This window comes from Aptenodytes forsteri, unplaced genomic scaffold (assembly GCF_000699145.1).
Source record: "Aptenodytes forsteri isolate BGI_AS27 unplaced genomic scaffold, ASM69914v1 Scaffold164, whole genome shotgun sequence".
Lineage (NCBI taxonomy): Eukaryota > Metazoa > Chordata > Aves > Sphenisciformes > Spheniscidae > Aptenodytes > Aptenodytes forsteri.
In genome coordinates this window covers 4,582,597-4,597,863 of record NW_008795527.1, presented here as the reverse complement: position 1 = coordinate 4,597,863, position 15,267 = coordinate 4,582,597, and the positions used below count along the sequence as shown (strand labels likewise).

Here is a 15,267-nt window from a genome sequence, read left to right as displayed (position 1 = left end):
TTCGGTACTCCGTGGTGTTGCCATTTTATCTGACATGAAGAAATAAAAAACAGAGCCTGACTTGAATTTGAGGAAATGTGAATGGAGAGGAGGAGGGCAAAAGCTCAAGTAGCTGCAGATAGGGAGGGTTCTCCATAGGATCCCTCCTTCTTTCAGTGTGTAAGATATATGGTACTATGGGGACAGATCAAGATTGCATATCAGCCACAGTCCTCATCACTAATCAGGGTCTGTGCCACATGTGTTGCAGACGTGGGGAAGTTTGGAAAGTATGTGTTGCTTCAGACAATGAACATATAATTAGAGTATCAGTAGGTATGTACATAAGAAAGATAAGATGTGGTTGCATAGGAGATCTTTGTTCCTGATACTGTTCCCTAACTTTGTGGAGATTAGCCTGCAAAAATGTTCAGTCACTGTAGTGTCTAATGTAATTATTCCTATGTGTACTTTGTGTGTTATATAGTTATACATCATGGAACTATAGGAAAAAGACCTAGAAGAGAAGTAATCTGACCTGCTGCCTCAAGGCCATGTCAACTTGAACCTGTAGCAAGCTTGATGGATATTTGTTTTACTTATTATAAAAAACTGAAAGAGATGGAGACTCTTCAATTTTCTTAAACATTTTATTTAAATGATTATCTATCCTTACTATTAAAAAGCTTTTTCCATTGTCTGAACTACAGCTTTCCTGCTGCAACCACTTCATATCCTATCCACAGTGGAAATGCGGAACAGGTTATTTCTTTCCTCTTGCAACAACCACTTACATATTTGTGGACTTTTATAATGTTTACTCTCATGTTATACGAATCAAATAATTATAATTCTATCATTTTATCCACTTAGGTCACATTTTTTAGAAGTTTTTTCTTTCCTTTTGTTCTCTCAAGTTGGGCTAGGTCTTTCTTGAAGTGCAATGCTCAATACTGGAATCCATGCTTCAGCAGAGGCCTACTAATGACATGTAAAAAAAGAAATATTTCACAAATTATACCACTTTGCCTGCAGACATTCATGGTGCAATTTCAGCGAAATCACCAGAAAAATGAAGTTGCCTCTATCCTTTTTTTCTAATGTAAAATGATATTTATTGAAATGCTGTATGTCCTGACAAAGACTTTTTACTTAGTGTGAATTCTCCTTTCCTCTGACTAACAAGTAAAAGGAACACTTTCCTAATACTAAAATTACCTTTGAGGAAATCAGAACAAAATAAAGTTTATAAAACACAGAAAAAAAACTAAGCTAAAGAAAAACCTAAAGAGTTGTTAAAATATTATTTATATGTTTTTTTTTTCCCACAGAAAACCTTAGTCTTTCAACAAAAACATGATCTCTTTGGCCTAAGTTGATTAAATAATAAATAAATAAATATTGAACTAAGGAAAATAGTATTACACATGTGCAAAATTGATCTTCACATTTTGACCAGTGTAGACCAACTGGGATTTCCTTGAGTTAATATATTTGGAATAGAACATTAATTTGTGTATTTGACCTTTAATGTTAGTGATGTCCCCCTGAATTAGCACTGTCATTACAGGCTCAGCGTTTGTCGCCCTAGTGTAAAAACCATCCTGACACCTTCCCTTTGGAAAGTCAGCCTGAAGGAAATGCAGAATGCAGGGTTTTATCTTCTTTTGCAACACATCTTTAATGCTTTGAGTTTGGAGAAGAGCAAAAACAAAGCGACAAAATGTCTCCATGGAAGTTTGTCAAGGAAGGGGTTAAAAAAGTGGAATCTTTGTGACTGTGAAGGGCTGAATTATCTTCCTGACACCAGCAGGGGTTGCTGTCACTAGTTTGTGGTTGTCACATTCCTGTTATGCTTGACCTTGGAAAGGCTTGACAACATAGTCTGGATTTGATTAAGGGAATTTCATGTTTTTCCTTTGCTAGAGTCACCCCCCACCTCGACAAACATTTAAAAATGTTAAGAAGAAAAAAAAAGTTTGGAAAGCAAACATTTTCCCAAAAGAAATTTATAGTTCAAATTTACACCAAGTTCGCACTAACTGGAGCAGTCCGGGTTTCCACTCAGGCTTTGAGTGCTCTCTGTAAACCATTAGTCACTTCCCTGGAAGAGGCAGCTTTTTATAGGCAGCAGGATAAAACAGGCACAGATGTGTGTGTAATATTAGAGGTTTTCACATGTACCTGCATTTTTTTTTCCCTTAATCATAGAAAAGAAAAAAGAGTGACTATAGAAAGAAATTAATTGAAGCCTTGGACTTTGGTTTTGGACAGCTACCATGAAGATTGGTTTAATTAAAAGAAAATATCTTGTGTTGTGGATTTTTGAGTTTGTGGCAATTTATATGACGAAGAGAGAAGTTCTTTTAATTTTTAACAGGTTGGATTTTTTCACTCTACAGGACTGTGATTATGCCAGCTGCCAGTGAGTTTGATCCAGAGATTGTCCTGGTGTCAGCAGGATTCGATGCCGTGGAAGGCCACGACCCTCCGCTGGGCGGGTACAAAGTCACAGCTAAATGTAGGTATCGTCATAAGGCGCATGTTTCTGAGTTGGTATATTTTCTAGTTAGGAACCTTATTTTAAGTCCAGCTTACGTCGATATTTCTATTTTGTGAGATGACACCCGTGTCACTGAGGGCAGGGACTGTCCATCAGTTAATACCCAGAGATGCCTGTGGAGCTGCGGGTCTGACCCAGCTCACGGACAGGGTGGAAATGAACATGTTAGAATTTCTGCCTCACTCCTTTCTGTTCCTCTTGGCATTTTTGTCTTGGCTTTTTAAAGTATTACTTTTCTGGCATTGAAATAACATTTTAGAGGTTTCATGCTTTTCAATAGGCCCCATTTTCCAAATGCTGGAGTAAGTTATTTCTCTTTAAATATATATTGGAGATTTTAGACTTTGGAGGCCTAAGGCCAATCTCATATTGCTCTTTTGTTATTGTAATCTTTTCAGCTCGATGGCATTAATCCTGAATTACATCAGTGTTCATGAAGGCCAAAGTTTTCTAAAAGACTACTCTGTTGGGTCTCAATGTTTGGATGTCCATTTCAGTCCTCCAAAATGTGTGCTCATGGCAGAGATTTAATACTTTCTGAAAACAGGTCTGTCTGAGATGTCTCGTATGTAGCACTCCAAAGTCACTAGCTCTTACAGGATATTGTGGCCAAACTGATTCTGAGCCTGGGATGTTAAGCAAGACTGGGTAATATAGTAACACTCTGTACAGTAATGTGCACTGTAACATCGCTATATATAAATTGCTTTCCATAAGACAACACAAAATGGTTTCCTAATGCAATGCTGTGGATAATTTTCTTCAGTATATATACTTTTCTTCAGTGTATCTCAAGAAATACCATAATAACACTTAAATAGTTATTAAATATGGATCTCTGCTGCTAATGAAAAATGCCTTGGGAAAAGTCTGGAGAAGTCAATGAGACCTAATGGCATTTAACACACTGCACAAATGGACTCCAGCTCAGAGGATTTTGTCCTTCTGACCTCTGCCTTTTGTTACAGGTCAGTAGAAAGAAGTTGGTGTTTACCTCAGGATGAGCAGGGAAGAGACACATATTTTTTATTTTCTTTTTAACTGCATGCTGCACAGGCTCCCCTGAATACCAAGGATGAAAGGATAGATGGAGAGCCAGCGTGACTGTCCTTAGTGGCATGCTGTGGAAAGCGAGAATGCAGAGAGCAGTGCAAGGGCCTACCCAAAGACACTCACACAGGTGCTAATGCACAAGTGGATTGGAAAGGGAACATCCCTGTGGCTGCAAGTAAGGCGTATTGAGTTTTAGCACAGCTTTTCAGGTTAATGCAGTGGTTGCACTAGAGAGGGAAGAAACGTAGCAGCCTGTATGCATGTTTGAGTATCACTTATCTGTGTATTATGATTTTTAGTAAAATATTGTGCATGAAAAAGCCCTTTGTAAGAGGTTTACTCACTATTTTTTTCCATAAGTATGGTTCCTGGTCAGAGGTACCATTCCATGAGCTTATGTGGTAGGGAGATGAGCCTCCAACTGGTACAAAATAGATATTTTGTTGAGAAGCATTGTATAATTATCTGTATTTAGCAGCTGAGAATGCATGCTACATGTCCCTTAAGCATGCATGATGCTCCAATAAGATGCTTTGGCATACATGATGTTCTGGCATAGCAGCTTCAACAACTTAACTAGAAATTGCGATAAGATTCATATTTTCCTCTCAGGTTAGACTGAATTTCACCCTGACAGCAAAGAAAAACTCTTTGGTATTGGAATCAGTGTTAATTTTCATTCATGAATTAATTAATTAACTCTCCATAACTTTTTTTAGAAACTGAAATCTTAGTACATGTTTTAATAGAGGCTGCACATCTACAAGTTGCACGTGTCTGTAAGCGAAAAAAAAGTGATTTACAGTAGGTGGCTCTTGTTTATATTAAGGGAAAAGCCAAGATAGACCCAGGTAATGATCATGCACCTGAGGGATGAATAAAGCCTTTTGTACAGAGCCAAAGGGATTTATTATTTCCCCAAAACAAAATTCTCCACATTCCACCATACCATTTTAGAACATAGCATACTATATGTGGTATGTAGAAAAATGAACAGTCTATTAATAAAAAATAAAGCCTAAAGAGAAACATTCATATTAAAGACTAAAAATAGATATTCATGCAAAATTTTAATATAATTGGTTTCTAATAATTAGAAATTATGCCCAAAACAAGTAAATGCAAAATAAAATTTAACCTGTAAATATTCTTTCTTTATAAATCTTTAGCACTTTGTGTACACTTAATACATTGAATTTTCTGATTTCTATGACTCAATACAAACTTTATACATATAAATTAGGAAGAGATTGACATCAAAGGAGAGAAGATGGGTCCTTAGCTACTAAACTTGCTGTTAAAGAGAGTTAGGGAGACACTAGATTCTTGATAAGAAATTATTTATGTCTTTCCTTCAGAGTACAGTCAAAGAGAAAAAATTAAAAAGTATTAACAAATCAGCATTCCCAAGTCATAAAGTAAAAACCATAGGATGAAGATAACAGATTGGACTAATTACAGCCTTGGAGTAACCATATAGCAGGCAATTACATACAGAAAAAATTGGTCTACTAAATCTACAGAGTTTGAGAGGTGTAAATTCTAACCTGCTTTAACACAGTATTTTAATTTTTTGCTATATTGACATGCAATCTGATTTACTGAGGAGTTGCCATTTCTGACTAGTAAACAAACACATTAGCAACAAAATAGTTGCATATATTTTTGTAGCAGATTTTAAATTCATGGGTCTGATGTACGTGTCAAGATTTCTCACAGTGAGGTGATCCTCAGCTCCTCTAGCAGGGTGTAGGATGGAAGAAGGCCAGCTGAGATCAGTGATGATAGCAGAGCTAGGAGATATCTCACTTGCCTACTTTATCTCCAGTCCCATTAAGTAATGAAATCACTAATGGTCTTTTTCCATTGAAAAGAAGAGATAGTGTTTAAAAAGGATTGGAAAGGAAGTTTGAATTTTTCCTTTCTTATTGCACTTTTCAAATCACTTTCCCTAAGTAAATCTTTTTCTCCAACTGCCTTTGCAATTCGTCCTTGTCTGTTGATTTTTTGAGGAGAAAAGTTTTCACTAAACTAATGAATATTTAACTAACTTTTACCTGGCCCCAAAACAGATTTTTTTTGGTGCAATGTAGAATTGAGAATGAACATTAATTAAAACATTTGTTTCAACCCCAACCTTGAGAATTTCACAGGCACATTTTTCTTTATGTTGGCTCTTTTTATCCTTTGTTCCAATCCTCTCTCTCAATGAAGTGCTACCATTTCAAAAGGTGCTTGTATATACCTAGGTACACATACACATCTTGAAACATATACTCAACCCATGTGCATAAACTTTATGATGGATTTTATATTCTGTTAAGAAAGAAAATGGGCTTCAAAGACTTGAGATGACTGGTGGCATATGGAAGAACTTTCTGCTGCTGGGAAGCTCTCCGGCCTTTGGTACCAGCTATATTCCTAATACCTTAGTAAGAAAAGGCAAGCTTTATTGACAACACCGTTTATAAGACCACCTAGCATAATTAGAAACAGTAGGTATACTTTTGAATGCACAACCACTTTGTCCTGAAGAAGGTCTTCCCAAAAACAGGGGTTGTGTCTGAGAAGGAGTTTCTTTTTCCAAATATACCTTTTTTTTCTGGTAAAGATATTATCTCCACTCACAAACTCTGCCTTGCCTGTGTCCTTATGCTATGAGAACTGCACAAAGTTTAACATCAAAAAGCAAAGAAAAAAAAGCGAGGCACATGGCACGTTAAACCTTTCTGGTAGTCCTCTTGGCCCAAGGTCTTGCATCAGTTATAGGTGCCAACTCCTGCTCAGGAGCTTCTCTAACTTCTGGTAGGGTCTGGCTCAGATTGTCAGGGACATTCAAGCAACTTATCTCAGATTTCACTTTCTATGGCCCCTCTCTTATGACTCAAGCTTAAATTCATTAGCAGAAATAGCAGAATATCTTTTGTATTGTCAAGTCCATCTTTAGTATTGGCATAGCTCTGTCCTTGTTGCTTGGTTGAACTGGTTTCCCAAGTCATGTGGTGAAGGTGGATGCAGCAGCAGGAGCTCTCTCTTGCACAACTCTCTTATGCAGAGTAACTATTGATGTCATTGGGACCCCTTTGTTTAGAACAGGGACTATAAAGGTGCTTTAATTTTACTGTAAACTATAATCAGATAAGAGGAAAACATGCCTCAGTTCCTGACTAGCCTAATATTTCCTTTCTATTACTAGAAATGTATTATTTTTTCAATAAAGTAACAGTTAAAATATCAGCACAATATATTACATATTATAAAAACGTAGTTGTATCAAATCGACTTTTTGTACTGGAACAGTAAAAATTGTATTGGCAATAAAGTATAAGAAAAATAATGGGGCAAGCAATAAAGGAGATAAAGGAGTTTTATATTTAGAATAGTAAGGAGATGCCTAAAGAGTATGAATCTACTCTTCCATCTTATCCTGATGATGCTTAGGTGGAACTACTGAAGATAGAGCTGATATATTCTGTGCTTTATTTTATAGTTAATTTTTACAACTTCTGCTAAAATGTATGGTATTATCACACCATTTGAATTCTCTACAGTGAACAGGTCTGAAAAAGAGCTGCCAGATCTGATCATAAATTTGCAAGTTGTTAGATCTTGTAAGAGCACTGCTTTTAAATTTAGCTCTGCTGAATGAAGTTCTTCCTGTAACGTTATCCTGAGGTGAAGTACTTTCTCTTTGTTTTATAGAGCAGCCCTTAGAATAATGCTTGCATTAAAGTCACTGAGATCACTTTACTGTTCAAGTAAATATTGTACGTAATTGCTCATTAAATGGTGACCATTCCATAAAAAGAATAAAGTAAATAGAGAAGTGTCAAGCAAGAATGAAGATTTTTTTTCAGGGTACTTATCTTCCTGAAACACTGCGTTTGTTAAGGGCTATGATGATTTACTGGACTTTTCCTGTTGTTTTATTCTCTTATTCCAAAGATGCTATTTGACACCAGAGTGCAAAATAAGATCAGCAATTAGCAGTAGGAAAAGATACCACTGCAGGCATTTAAAGAGTAAATTATATTTTGACAGTTTGGTTACCTGTCTAGTGTTATGCCAAATTTGTGATGCAAGGTTCATCCAGTGTCTAGAATATAACTGACTCTAACTAAGCTGATTTGCAACTTTTAAAGTTTTTATTTGAGAAAATTGCTATAACTCCCTTAACTTATCAAAAGCTGCATTATGCTGTGATACACTCCGTTCAAGTGGGACCAATGAAAGAAGTGCTAAAGCTATGAACAGTTTCCCTCCTCACGAGCCCTCAGGGCTTAGAGGACTTCACCATAACAGTGCGCAATCCGTCTGATTAGTCACAGCAGAGGAAACAATTAATACTCTAAACAGTTTGTTTCCAAAGGATATGTCAGCCTAGGTGGTAGAAATTAATGTGTAAAAAGGGCTGCTGACTTACATGTAGCCTACAGGTCTTCTGTCGAGGAATCTCTTCTCATGGCTGGAACTGGTACTTCTCAGACTACAAGAGCAACCAGGTTGAACTTGGGTGCCTGTCCTGTTGGTTTCTGCTTTGTTGTTTTTTTTTTTCCTGGAAGCACTTAATTTCTAAAGGAGTCTCCAAATAATATTGTAACTATTTACTGGACAGTACCTTGGACTGACTGTGAGTTGTTTAGGGTAGAGTGATTGTAAAGTCTTTGGGGAGGGACTACACTTTCTCGTGATTGTCTGAAAGACTTCCCTGACACTTGACTCCAAAAAAGAGTCCTGACTGGGACTACTGGAGCTAATGTAATAGGTAAATGTTAAAGGAAGGCAGGCAAAAAGAGTCCATGAAAACTGACAGCTGACTAAACAGAATAGCAGTTTTGACTTGGTAGCTGTTTAAACACAATTCAAGTCTCTAAAAATAGCATTGCAGGCTTTTATGATGCCCTGTCTAATTTCTTCTCTTCACAAGCAAAAAAGTCTTTTTGACTCAACTATCAGCACAAGAAGCTATGGTCTTGGAAGGTCTGGCACTAACTGCTTCAGAGTGCAGTTCCAGTAGACTGTGTGAGCTGCTCCAACAGCTCATTGCCATAGAAAAGGGTGGTTGCATACCCCTTCCCCTTCTGAACTGTCGATTACTTACCTTGCACTGGCTCTGGTTCTTGTCAGATCTCTCTGTAAACACATGCAGCATTAACTCATCAACCCATCAGAAAACTTAATCAACTAAAAAAGTGGAGAGTTTTCTGCTGGGCTGTGAAGCTGAATCAGATTATGGAGGGACCAATGTGTGCCACAGCTAATGGAAGGGGGGCAGGGGCAGTAGAGAAAGCGAGAGATGAAGTAGGATACCTTTTGGTAGCAGAAAGCTGTTAAATTAACTCAGTTGCCACAGCTGCCTTCTTGTCTGAATTCTTCTGAGTTCAGAGATTTTATTTTGGTTAATGTAATTTGGTTATCTTTGTGGTACTGGAGGTGATAAGATGGTTATCCAGCAGAATAGATCTTGAGCTTTTGACTCAGAGCTAAAAGCATTGGTGGTGGGGTGGAGCAATGATCATTCATATAATTTTCATGGGGGAGTCTCCTGATTCATATCAGAAATTCTGCTTTTGTTCCTTTTGTCTCTTGGAAACTACAGGGTACCCAGTGACTGGCAGCAAGAAAACTTAGCATCAAGACTTTGCTTCCAGTTGTTCACTTTGGAAAGCAAAGTTTGGGTTTTCTCTAGGGTGATTTCTTGAATACTAATTGAATGGTTGTTTGGTACAATACAAAAGGCGTCAAAATAGATGACAAGTTCATTGGTGATCTACCCTCAGACATGAGTATTTTCATAGGATTTATTGGGAGAAGGAAAGCATTTTGATTTCTTTTTCCTCCTAGCCCACAGCAGTGGTTGCCGTAGCATCTCCTATGGCTTGGCCATGGCCATTGGAATGCCCAGCCTCCCAAGTCAGATTATGCTGCATTTACTCCTGCATTTGTACTCCTTAAATTCACTCTTGCACTGCAAATATCAGTGAATTATTTGCCAGTGATTCCAGGGTCCGGTACATTATTGACATTTATAACACATTTACATTTATGAATATGAGATGTAGAAAATTCCAGAAATCCTGTTCTGTGAGGAAGAGTAGTCTATTGGCTCCTGTGGAAATTAAGTAGAGATTGGAATTCACTGTATAAATTTAGCTTCCTCTCTAGGACATAGCATAGTAAAAGGCAAAGGTGAAGATATAAGAGGATAAGTCCCTTTTTTTTTTAGATTTCCATTTAAAGAAGGGATTAATGCTTGGAGAAATGCAGAAAAAAATATGAATGGACAATTCTAATGTTGGGTTGAGGAATCTGCCTCCACATGCTGTCAAATAAGCATGTGTCAGTGGCTTGGACTATGGATTTGAACCAAGAGAAACAGATCGGTGAACAATTCACCTCATTTACTGAGGCCAGGGAAATCCTCATCTTCAGACTTTGCAGCATTCATGTCTAACTGAATATGTATTTAAAACACATTTGAAGGATTCAGAAGTCTTAGCACTGATTTTATTATTGCTCAGTGTTTTCAATAACTGTCTGGTTAACTGGTGTGCCTTCCAGAAAGGATCTACCTAAGCAGGAAGTGAGAGCAATTAGAAATATTAGTAAATAAGTGATTTGACCTGCTCTTTCACTTAGCCTTTCTTCCTGTAAATCCACCAGGAGAGATTTCCATTTTCTACTCCCATTCCTGCCCCACAAACAGAAGATGTGTCTGCTGGCTAGTTAACTAACTCGTGCAAGTGAAAAACCACCTGTATACTATGTTCCAGATATACAGTGCCGATCCATCTGCAGAATGCATCAGGTGCCAGTTCCTTGATTTAGGGCAGTTGCTGGGGACAGGGCAGAGGATAGATTACAATGGAAAAAAAGAGGATCTATAGAACCATTAAGAATTATTTTCCCTTTTCGGTCATCTTCCCTTATCTCTTCACCTACCTCTTGTTATTTTTTCTTTCATGCTACAGTAGTGACATTGGCTAATGACAATAACTGATGTGAGGGGTGCAAAAAAGGTAAAATTGGTGGCATTTTCTCTCAGTTTTGAAATTTAAACTTATGAAATCTCTTCCCTTATTGAAACCAAAAGACTGACATTTAGTAGAAGAAAGAAAAGGAGAAAGAATTTTTTTGCTTAGGCAGTATTAAACTTGTCAGATTACAATTTAAATACAGCAAATTAAATATAAGGTTTTAGGGCCATTTTGAAACTAATGTAGCTTGACACAGTGTTCAGCAACTTGCATGTGCCTTTCACAGGATTGGGTCCTGAGAGAAAATTGTTGAAAGACATCTCCAAATGTGGATTTCTCCATAACAAAGTGTCTGATCTTTTATAGCATCGTTGCATTGGGAATTAGGCTTGTCTTTGGGAATTTGTAAAGCCTTTAGTAGAAGAGCATGATTTATGTCTTAGAATTTAACTATTCTCTGTAATAAATAGAAATGTGCCACAAGTATTTACTAGGTTGCACCATGGGAAAATTTTTAACATATTGTTCACAGCTTCAGAATGCTATAAAACACGACATGTAAATTTCAGTCCGGACTATCCTTTGTGATTTCTAACCAATATATTTGATTAATATCTTTCAAAAGAGACACCAGCCAAAATGTTTACGTCTCATTAGGCAGAGAAGAAGGGAGCACACACAATTTTGATTATGAGCTTGGATGGTTCATTTCTTTGGGCTTCACATCCCTACTACTTAAGGCAGACTGTAACTTTAAGATGTTATCTCTTGCCTGCGCAAATAAACAGCCAGTTATGCTTTTTATGGTGGGTAGTTCTCAAACCAACAGGGGATTAAAAGATATTAGCTGGAGTTTGTGGTTCCCTGCTGAACTATCACGGGGTCCATGGATTCCTGTCCTGAATATTTCACAGAGCAAACACCTCTTATCTGGGGTGATATTCTCACACTGGCCTCTTGGCCGTGGACTTCAAAAGCTGATCACAGGGAGGGCTAGAGAGGCAATAACCCTTAATATAACAGTCTCTCCTGATAGGGACAGACAGGGTAAAGGTAAGGCGTCTCTGAAGTTTGCTCTTGTGTGTTTAGCCCCATGGGGTGATAAGGGGCCATCTGTTTTTTTGGTCTGCAAACTCATCTTTTTCACACTATCCCAGTATCAAGTACACTTCAGGTCTGACTGGTATCAGCACCAGCAATTCTTCACTAATCTGAAGAGATTTTCTTGGTATTTTTAGCTTTGATCCCAGGCAATTGTCTTAGTTGCTGTTGTGTTGGGTTTTTTTACCCAAGCAAACATACAAAACAAAATTTAAAAAATTAAGTTCAAGGTACTATTGGCTCAAAGAAAAGAAATTATTAAAATAGGACTTACAACAGCTATGTTAGTTACCAGCAATTCTTCACTAATCTGAAGAGATTTTCTTGGTATTTTTAGCTTTGATCCCAGGCAATTGTCTTAGTTGCTGTTGTGTTGGGTTTTTTTACCCAAGCAAACATACAAAACAAAATTTAAAAAATTAAGTTCAAGGTACTATTGGCTCAAAGAAAAGAAATTATTAAAATAGGACTTACAACAGCTATGTTAGTTATTTGTGGGTAAAGGGAAATGGGTGCTTACCCATATGATTAAACTCAAAACATCAATTCATGGCAGTAGTTTCAAAAAGTCACATATTATGCAGCACCACACAGGATGCTTGCACCTTAATTAATTGTTTAAATAGAATATCAGTACTACCAATTCTAGAAAATCACTGCTTCAGACCTCAAAAATATTGTAAGAGTTATTAAAATACTACCCAGATTTCTTTTTGTTGTGGAGCTCCCAGGACACACTTCCTTCATATTTTAAGCTTTTCCCTGCAGCCATTTCTTTATCAACTGAACAGTGAGATTCCACTGCAATCTCCTGATTATAATAGCTTTAATGCAAACACTTAATACCATGAAATCTGCAATAAAATGGTGCAAGTTGCCAACATGCACATTTAAAAAAAAAAATCCCTACTTTTTCTTCAGCATTTTAATTACCTTTCTTTGTTGTTTTGGGTGGTGGTGGGTTTTTTTTAAGGAAATTGTTCTTGCTTATACCAACTAATTGCCATAAAATTGCTGGAAATGCAAGAATGTAGGTCCTAATCCCACAAGCTTTTACTCACTTTGAGCAGTCCTGGGGGTTGATACCACTCCACCAACCTGATTAAGATTTACTGAAATAAGTAATGTTTACAGGGACAGACCTTGCATTGTAAGTACTAATATGGTACAAAAACACACGCTAAAAACTCTTCAAAAGCATATTCACATGAGAAAGCTGTTATTTAAATACTTTGTGAAGTTTTATAGAATTAACTTGGAAAGAAAAAGGAGTAGTTCTGCGGTAAAATAAATCCATTTGAAATGCATTTAGTAGTAATTTATTTACTTCAGATTCCTTCTTTTCTCCCCATCAATGATCATGATTCATATACACTAAAATGGACCAAGGGACAGGTCTTGGAAGTTCTTCTTCTTTGGAAGAAGAAACTAAAAATAAGTATGCATCCAGAACAACAAAATATTGCTAGTTAATCAAAATTCAGTTACTTCCTGGTTTCTGTTTATAATAGTAAATGTTAGCATGAATTAAATATTTGTTTCCTTTGATCCATAGTCTTATCCCTTTTCCTTAGATTCCTCTCTGTAAAAAATACTGGTTCTCTAGCTATATGATGACCAAAAACTTTTTGGCATCTGGCATTGCATCCATTTAGGTGCAGTTTGGTTGTGAGGGCTGGTTCCTGAATCTGTTTCTTACTTACTTAAAATGGATTAGCAATCTCTAAAAGCAAAAAAACCCAAAGCTGTTCCATTTAATAGTGGAATGTATCCTTCAATAAAATGTCTGGGTTTTAAATGTGCTAGCTTCAAAATTATTTTCCTAATGTGATTACTTAACGTCGGATATGAATTCAGTGATTGTGTTGTATGGAAAGATGATCACTCACATGTATTACCACATAATTTATGTTTTCATTTATGATTGCAGTTTAGGCATATTGTGTATGTTCTTCTGCATCTTTTTCTTATTATTAAGCAATGTTCAAGGTTTGCAAAGAATAGCTTACAAATTTTTTTGCATAGTATTTTTATGCTGCCAAAAGAAATGATCAATTTAAAAATAGATATATATAAAAGTCAATTAAAATTTGATAATTTTAACAAATATGTTTTATTTTGATTTTTTTCATATTAATTTCTTTTTTAAATTAAAGGCAAAAGGCATTATTATTTCTTTCTGTTAAAAATGTGTAATTTCTACAAAAAACAATAAAAAAAATTACCAAGAATATCTTTATTTTTTGTAGAAAAAAGGTATTGACTAGTAACAAATCAAATCCAATTGTTATTATTTGTATCTATTTTATTTCTATTAAAAAAGCCAGTATCTGTAGTCTCAGATATGACTATTGCAAGGAAATCTTTTATTTTCAGCTAAAAGTTATAGTTCCTTCCAAGTACAGGAAGCATCTTTTATGGTTCCTACACTGGAGGAACAGCTTTTCTGTAAAGTCATGTTTGAATATGACTGCTCTGTGTACTAACAAATTTACCAGAATTTAAAGAAATTCTGTGTAATCAGCTTTAAAATAGTTGCATATTTATGTTCAATGTTTCAGAGCATCTTAGCACACAAGCAGAAGTGGTAAAGTGGAACCTAGTATTGTTGAAACTTCAGAAGCCAGCATAAGCAGGTTAAAAGTAATTTTTCATTCACCCAAACACTTGAGTAAGCAACCTTTTTAAACCTTTATCAAGCCCTGGGAAAAACAGCAAGGAAAATCTATTGATCAAGTGATAAGATGTTATTTCAAAACTTGTAATTGAATTAACAAATATGCTACATCAAAGGAGTTATCAAAAAAATTGTGATGTTTATATGACCTTGTGAACAGAACTTTATTTTCCTAGTGGTGTGAACTGCATCAACTGTAGCTTTGTAGAATATACATGAAGACAGTGCATATGTTCTGAACCATGTAATTTTTTTCTTTTGACCCTTTTTGGGTGTATACATTCCCCCACACAGCGCACACCTCTGGGAATTTCCCAGCATGCTTTTTGAGGAAAACCATTGAGGTTATAAAAGTTGAACAGAATTACTAAGCCAAGATCTTTAAGGGATATGGAAAAAAGTAGTAGATCTGAAATGTTTGCATCCACCAGGAGTTTCAGTCCTTCCACTTCATTGACAGTCACCGGGGGTTTTTTTCCAAATCACATTACAAATTTGAAAATTATCTAAACTGGCACTGGTTTTTATAATGGTTTAGGTTACTGATAGGGAATAAAGAAGATGACTTTAAAAAACACTTAAGGGGGTCTGTGCAGTTTTAATAGCTTGAGTGAAACAAAACACCAAACAGGATGTCTTTGTCCCCTTTGAACTTGAGGCATCACGTGGACATGAAGCTACTGAATTCTCTGATTAGTTATGTGGTGCTGGACTCCTAGTGGCACTTAATGAAGATAAGTTTTTACCTAGTGCTTTGAAAAAGGAATGGGAAATTGAATCTGCCTGATCTAATTCAGTACTTTATCACAGACATAGTAAAGTTGGGAAATGGAGAGAAAAGGAAAGGAAAAGGAAGGGAAGGGAAAGGGAAAGGGAAAGGGAAAGGGAAAGGGAAAGGGAAAGGGAAAGGGAAAGGG

The 15,267-nt window shown here is 36.4% G+C and overlaps 1 protein-coding gene across 2 annotated transcripts in view; it reads left to right on the top strand.

The window, feature by feature from the left end:
- The window catches only part of HDAC9 (histone deacetylase 9), a 460,761-nt gene that overhangs the window by 402,547 nt on the left and 42,947 nt on the right, over positions 1-15,267 (top strand). For both annotated transcript variants that reach the window (XM_009282056.2, XM_019472795.1), the window contains one exon: positions 2,382-2,500. In XM_009282056.2, the coding sequence (XP_009280331.1) occupies positions 2,382-2,500 (119 nt within the window). The remainder of the gene's footprint in view (positions 1-2,381; positions 2,501-15,267) is intronic.